At 55.8% G+C, this 6,955-nt stretch overlaps 1 protein-coding gene across 1 annotated transcript; it reads left to right on the top strand.

The window, feature by feature from the left end:
- Window positions 1–584: 584 nt before the first annotated feature.
- On the top strand, window positions 585–5,928 carry LOC114816163 (collagen alpha-1(I) chain-like). Its single transcript, XM_029078105.1, has 4 exons — window positions 585–590; window positions 1,472–1,685; window positions 4,028–4,185; window positions 5,752–5,928. Exons 1-4 carry the CDS (start codon window positions 585–587, stop codon window positions 5,842–5,844), a joined length of 471 nt encoding a protein of 156 aa, XP_028933938.1. The 3' UTR covers window positions 5,845–5,928.
- The last annotated feature ends 1,027 nt before the right edge of the window (window positions 5,929–6,955 follow it).

Below are 6,955 nucleotides of genomic sequence, written 5' to 3'. Positions count from 1 at the left end.
CTCCGTCACTCATCCTCCCTCCCATCTCCTCAGCACATAAGTTTATATCTATATATGTCTGCTATTTATTTATTTACTTATATTAATGTCTCTGTCTCCCCATCTAGAATTTGAGCTTATTGTGGGCAGGAATGTGTCTTGTTATATTGCACTCTCCCAAGTGCTTAGTACAGGATTTTACACACAGTAAGTACTCAGTAAATACAATTGAACGAATGAATGTCATTATATTGAGTTGTTCCCTTACCTGTAATTTATTTTGATGGAGTTCTCCCCTTCCAAACCGTAAACTCCTTTAGGACAGAGATCTTGGCTCCCAACTCTGTCGTATTGTAGTTTCCCAAGTGCTCAGTATGGTGCTCTGCATACGGTAAGCGTTCAGTGAACGCTAATGACTGACTGATCTGGACTGTACTGTGGGATTGCCCAAAGGCAGTGGGACTGTTCTGTGGGACTGGGATTGTGGGACTGTGCTGTGTTTGTAGTTGAGGGACTGGGCTATGGGACTGTGTTGTGGCTCTGGGAGTGTATCATGGCTGTGCCTGAGGGACTGTGTGCTGCAGCTGTGTCTGTGGAATTGGGCTATGGCTGTGGGTCTTTGCTGTGATTGTGGGTCTGTACTTTGGGACCGTCCTGTGGCAGTGGGTCTGTGCTTTGGGACTGTACTTTGGGACTGTCCTGTGGCACTGTCCTGTGGCTGTGTGTCTGTGCAGTGAGACTGTGCGGTGGTTGTGTCTCTGTGCGGTGGGACTGTGTTGGGTCTGTGTGGTGGCTGGGTGTCTGTGCTGTGGGACTGTACTCTGGGACTGTCCTGTGGCTTTGGATCTCTGCGGTGGGACTGTGCGGTGGCTGTGTGTCTGTGCTGTGGGACTGAACTTTGGGACAGTCCTGTGGTGGTGGGACTTTGCTGGATCTGTGTGGTGGCTGGGTGTCTGTAATGTGGGACTGTACTTTGGGACTGGTCCTGTGGCTGTGGGTCCGTGTGGTGGGACTGTGAGGTGGCTGTGTATCCGTGCTGTAGGACTGTACTCTGGAACCATCCTGCGGCTGTGGATCTGTGCGGCGGGACCGTGCGGTGGCTGTGTGTCTGTGTTGTGGGACTCTACTTTGGGACCGTCCTGCGTCTGTGGGTCTGTGGGGGGGGACTGTACTCTGGGACCGTCCTGTGGCTGTGGGTCTGTGCGGTGGGACCGTGCGGTGGCTGGGTGTCTGTGCTGTGGGACTGCACTTTGGGACCGTCCTGCGGCTGTGAGTCTGTGTGGTGGGCCTGTACTCTGGGACCGTCCTGTGGCTGTGGGTCTGTGCGGTAGGACGGTGCGGTGGCTGGGTGTCTGTGCTGTGGGACTGTGCGGTGGCTGTGTGTCTGTGCTGTGGGACTCTACTCTGGGACCGATCTGTGCCTGTGGGTCTGTGCGGTGGGGTTGCAGGACTGTCCGGCCTTGTCCTCCGGGCTGTGCGTGCGGCTGAGCAGCCGGGGGCTGCCGGGGGAGGGGGAGGGCGGTGCGGGGCGGTGCGGGGCGGTGCGGCGCTCGGCTCTTTGCAGACGCTCCCTGAGCCTCCCCCGCTCGGCTGGGCTCGGCTGGGCTGGGCTGGGCTCCGGGGCTGCAGCGGCGCAGGCTCCCGGGCCGGGCCGGCCCCGCCGGGGAGGCCGGGGCCAGCAGGACCGGCACCAGCTCCGGGAGCAGGTGAGCCACCCGCCTCTGTCGGCGCAGCGGGCCCGGAAAGCCGCCCTCTCGGCGCCTGGCATCGCCCCTTCCTGATCCCGGCCCCCTCCCCCGCAGACCCCCCGGGCCGGGCATCACCTCGCCCCTCACCTGGCCTCCCCCCATCCGCGGCCGCCATCCCCCTCTGTGCACCTGGCAGCCCCCTTCCCAGCATCTCCGCCCTTCGCCTGGCATCCTCCCCCCGGTTGGCGGCATCTTTTTCCCGCGGCCGCCACCCCTTCTCTTCCTCCCCCCACCCAGACAATCCCTCCCCCTCCTTGGCATTCCCCGACCCCGGCATCCCCACCCCCCGGGGCTGGCACATTCTCTCCTACCTGGCAGCCCCCGGCCTGCCCCTCTCCTCTCCTCCCCTCCCCTCCCCAGGGCAGCAGCCCCTTCTGCCCGCCACCCCTGCCCCCTCTCCTGGGCAAACCCCTAACCTGGTATCTCTGCCTTACCTGGTGTCACCCTTTTCCCCGACCCCCCACTTCGCTTCCCCAGTCACTGCCCCTTCTAAGGGGCTTCTCCCCCAGGGCTCCTCCTCCCTGGCCCCAAACCTGGATTTGGTTTTTTTTTTCCTCATCGGAATGGGCTCGGCCCTGGGACCTGAAAGAAATCGGGCTGCGGGCTAAGATAAATTTTAATAAACTGAGAATCCCTTCCCTGAGCCCGACTCGAAGCTCCCCCGTGCATTGGTGCTGTGCCATTGAGAATAGGGCTTGGTGTATTCATTCGATTGTATTTACTGAGAGCTTACTTTATGCAGAGCAGCCCTTAAGCAGCGTGGCTCAGTGGAAAGAGCCCGGGCTTGGGAGTCAGAGGTCATGGGTTCAAATCCCGGCTCTGCTACTTGTCAGCTGGGTGACTGTGGGCAAGTCACTCAACTTCTCTGTGCCTCAGTTACCTCATCTATCAAATGGGGATGAAGACTGTGAGCCTCACTCACGTAGGACAACCTGATTACCCTGTATCTACCCCAGCCCTTAGAACACTGCTCTGCACATAGTAAGCGCTTATCAAATGCCAACATTATTATTATTATCATCATTTGGGGAACACAAGGGGGGCAGAGGTCGGGTATGGAGAGTTTTAAGGGCAGGGTCTTTGAACTGGTTTATAAGGATACAGACTGGTGGTGTTATCTAGGCATTAGTCTCGTTGGCTACTGCCTAATGAGCCACTCGCTCTGGTTGTGTAGGCAACACAGTCAAACCGGGAACGCCACCTGTTCGGAAGTGAGTTATTGGCCCAGTTTGGGCCTGACCCAGTTGATTTAGGGCAAATGTAGATGCCTGGCACTAGAGCGGCAGTTCAACTGTTGGTTTGATACCTCTGATACTGGCTTGGACATTTTTCTGCTCTGCCCCAGTGCCATCTCTGCCTCTGCCCAAACCCTCTTTCTGCCCCGTCTTGATCCCGTCTCTAACCCCATCTCTACCACCTCTCTCTTACATTGACGCTGTCTCTCACCAGCGCTGCCTCCACTTCCTACACCAACAATCTATCCTCTGTCCTTCCTTCCAACCCCCCTTCCCTTCTTCCCTCCTCTTCTCTCATCTTCCTTCCGCTCCCTATCCTTCCCCTTCATTTTCCTTTCAGGCGGTCACTCATTGGCAGTTACTGAGCACTGACTGTGTGCAGAGCACTGTACTAAGCATTTGGAAGAGTGCTATGGAACAGAGTTTACAGATAGAATCTATCTGTAAGCCCAGTGTGGGCAGGGATTGTCTCTTTTTTGCTGAACTGTACTTTCTAAGCAGATAATACTGTGCTCTGCACATAGTAAGTGCTCAATAAATATGATTGAATGAATGAATCTCCTGCACTGATGCAGTCTCTGTCTCTTGCACCGACCCCCTCTCCCTCATTGACATCCTCTCTTGTTCAGGAAGTGGACACCGACTCTCAATGAGGGAAGGCAACCCTGGCACTTGCATCGGGTGCCCAGGCAACACACAAACACACACGCACACCCCCAGTGCTATGGCAGCCCTCTCCCAGAGAAGTGAAGTGACTTGCCCAAGGCCATCCAGCAGAGAAGTGGCAGAGCCGGGATAAAAACTCGGGTCTTTCTGACTTGCAGGCCAGGGATCTGTCCACTCGGCCACACTGCTCCTCTTCCTTCCCTCCAGAGCCATTTTCCACTCCCTCTTCCTCCCCAGCTCCTGGCCCAGAGGAGACTGAGATTTTGGGAGCCTCAAGCCCAGGGGAGCCAGCCAGGGGCCCGTCACCTTCCCCTCGACTTCCTCCCGGGGGACCAGCCGTGGTCGGGGGGCCCAACCCCGAGAGGCCTGGCTCCCCGCCCACCCGGACTCTCCTTCCAGATCCGGACGGACGGAACCGGCATGGCTCCCGGGGCGGGAGGAGTGGAGCCCTCCCTGCCGGGGCACCGTGGGGGCACCGGATGTTCCGCCCCCTCCGCACTGTGCCACCGATGACTCCCGGCCTTCAGCACCCACCTGCCAACTCCACCGTGGTTCAGGTAGGCTCCTCCGTCCTTCCTTCTGCCGCCACTTCACTTCTTCCCTCCTTTTCTCCCACCTTCCTTCCTCTCCCTATCCTTCCCTCTCGTTTTCCTTCCAGTCAATCAGTGATAGTTATTGAGTGCTTACTGTGTGCAGAGCACTGTATTAAGCGTTTGGGAGAGTGCAGTAGGGCAGAGTTTGAAGATACAATCCCTGTCCACGTGGAGTTTACAGCTTAAAGGGGGAGACAGAGATTAAAATAAACTACAAATAGGGTCCTGGGGGTCCCTCCTTTTCCCTCCACTTTCCCCTCCTTCTCTATTTTCCTCTCCCCCTTCCCCATCTTCCTCTTTCCTCCACCTCCACAACCCCCGCTCCAGGGGCAACAGGGGTGGGGGTGACTCCTTGGGCTCTCTTCCGTGTTCCAACCCAAACAAGTCATTCAATTGGTCAATCAATCGTGTTTATTGAGCGCTTACAGTGTGCAGAGCACTGTACTAAGCACGTTGGAGAGTACAATATGACAGAGTTGGTTGACACGTTTTCTGCCCCCAGAGAGCTTACGGTCTAGAGGAGGAGCTTTCAGTCTAAAGACTGCCAGCTCTCAGACTGACCACCCAGGGGAGAGGGGCTGCTCGTCCCCTGCCTCCTACATGCTGGGCTGCCTCTTTCTGGATTCCTTCCAGGATTCCCTCCAGGTACCCACCTGAGGAAGGGGGTAGGAAGGATGGGAGAGCTGGTAGGAACAGAAGCCCTCTGGCTCTCACAGCTCCCACTCCTTGACCGTCAGAGGAACTGGGCCTCAGCCCCGAGCCTATCAGAGAGGCAGGCTCATTCCCTAGGGCCTAATTGGCCCCTGTCTAAGCATAGAGTACAGTGTCTAGTAGATGCTTAACAAATACCGTTATTATTATTAGAGGGGTGCTGAGGGAGTGGGGGGCAGAATTCAGGTTCAGGCCAAGGAGTGGTGGGGGAGCCTTGAGCCAGGTGATAGAGCCTCAGATTCCTATGTGCTCCTGGGGGTGAGGGACGGTGTCGGAGGGGTCGCATTCCTCCTCAGGTATTCCTGGGTTTGCGGGGGAGCACGTGTTTGTTTCCCCGTTCTCTGAATCCCATCCTTCCCTCCCCCCACCATTTCACAGATGGGGAAAGAGAGGCCCAGACAGGTGAAGCAACTTGCCCAGGGTCCCACAGTCAGCCTGCCCATAGAGGAGCCCAGAACGCCATCCAGGTGCTCTATCTCCCCATGGGTGTCAGGCGAGGCCTGCCTCCCCTTCTTCCCCCCTACCCTGATTGGTTCCAGCCTGTTATTCCTTCAGCCAAGTAGGTGCTCAGGGGTCTTGGGGTTGGGGATTGGAAGAGGGTGGCTTGTCGGTGGGCCCCGTTCCCAGCTGGATAGACAGGGGCAGACAGGGGTCCGATCAATCAGTCAGTCATTCATTCAGTCGTATATTTTGAGCGCTTACCAGGCGCAGAGCATTATACCAAGCGCTTGGGAGAGTCCGGCACAACAATAAACAGACAAGGACCCTAAGTGGGTGGGAGAGTGCAGTGGAAAAACTAGTCATGATCCCTACCCTTAGGGAGTGTACAATCTCGAATTTGCTGATGGCGATGGAAGAAAGAGAGCGATGGACTTGAGTTCGTGTTTAAGAAGATGTAAAGTGCCACGGTGAAACAAAGATGTCGAGTCCCTCTAAACTCTAAGCACGCTGTGGACGGGGAATGCATCCACCAACCTGTCGTACGCTCCAAGACCTTGGTACATCCTCTGCATGTAGGAAATGCTTAATCAATGCCATTGATTGATTGATGGGTGGGTGGCTGTCCATTACTAGATATTCCTCCATCTGTCTCTCCCCTTAGAGCATAAGCTCCTTGTGGGCAGGGAATAGGTCTTGGATTTCTGTTCACTATGCCAAGTTTTGAGTACAGTGCTCCGCACCTCCTGGACACTCAATAAATACCTTTATTACAATTACTGCTGCTGCTAGTCCTGTTACTATTTGTGAATACACAAGCGCAGAGCGGGCCTCTTAGGGGTAAGAACCCTTCCCTTCGCAAATGCTTCTCCCATCTGGCCTCCGGTGGCAGCTGGTAGCCATGCTTACCAGACCAATCTGCTTGGCCCTCCGTACAGTGCTCAAGCGCTTAGTACGGTGCTTTGCACAGAGTAAACGCTCAATAAATACCATTGAATGATTGAATGAATGACCTACTTGGGTCCCTGGCCCAGCCTGTATTCTAAAAGGAGAAGCACCTCCCCATCCCCGTAATTTATTTTAGCGTCTGTCTGTCTCCCCAGCTAGACTTCAGCTCGTTAAGGGCAGGGACTGTGTCTACTAAGTTGGGGGTACTCTCCCAAGCGCTTAATACGGCGCTCAAGGAGGAGAAAGAGCTCGATAAAAACCATCTGTTGATCGATGGGGATCACAGCAGCTAAACAGGCCAGCACTGGTCCCCAAATTCCTCCTCCAGAGGGCCAGGGGCAAATGCCCTCACCCCCTACCCCCAACCACTTCTGAGGTTCAGTCGATCAAACAATGGTATTTATCAATTGCTTACTGTGTGCAGAGGACTGTACTGAGCGCTTGGGAGAGGACAGCACAACAGAATTAGCGGACACGTTCCCCACCCATAACTCTGGGGCCGGGTCCTTGGGGGTCAGTCAGTCATATTCATTGAGAGCTTACTGTGTGCAGAGCACTGTACTAAGCACTTGGAAGAGTGCAGTAGAACAATATAACAGACACATGCCCTCCCACAGCGAGATTACAGTCTAGGAGG

The sequence above is a fragment of the Ornithorhynchus anatinus genome, chromosome 13, assembly GCF_004115215.2.
Source record: "Ornithorhynchus anatinus isolate Pmale09 chromosome 13, mOrnAna1.pri.v4, whole genome shotgun sequence".
Classification (NCBI taxonomy): domain Eukaryota; kingdom Metazoa; phylum Chordata; class Mammalia; order Monotremata; family Ornithorhynchidae; genus Ornithorhynchus; species Ornithorhynchus anatinus.
This window is presented reverse-complemented; position numbering and strand designations above follow the sequence as displayed.

Excerpts from the sequence above, each read along its gene's own strand:
- LOC114816163 (XM_029078105.1), top strand. Across the intron at positions 1,686-4,027 it reads GGCACCAGCTCCGGGAGCAG|ATCCGGACGGACGGAACCGG; the intron begins GTGAGCCACCCG and ends CTCTCCTTCCAG. Across the intron at positions 4,186-5,751 it reads CCAACTCCACCGTGGTTCAG|GGAGTGTACAATCTCGAATT; the intron begins GTAGGCTCCTCC and ends CCCTACCCTTAG.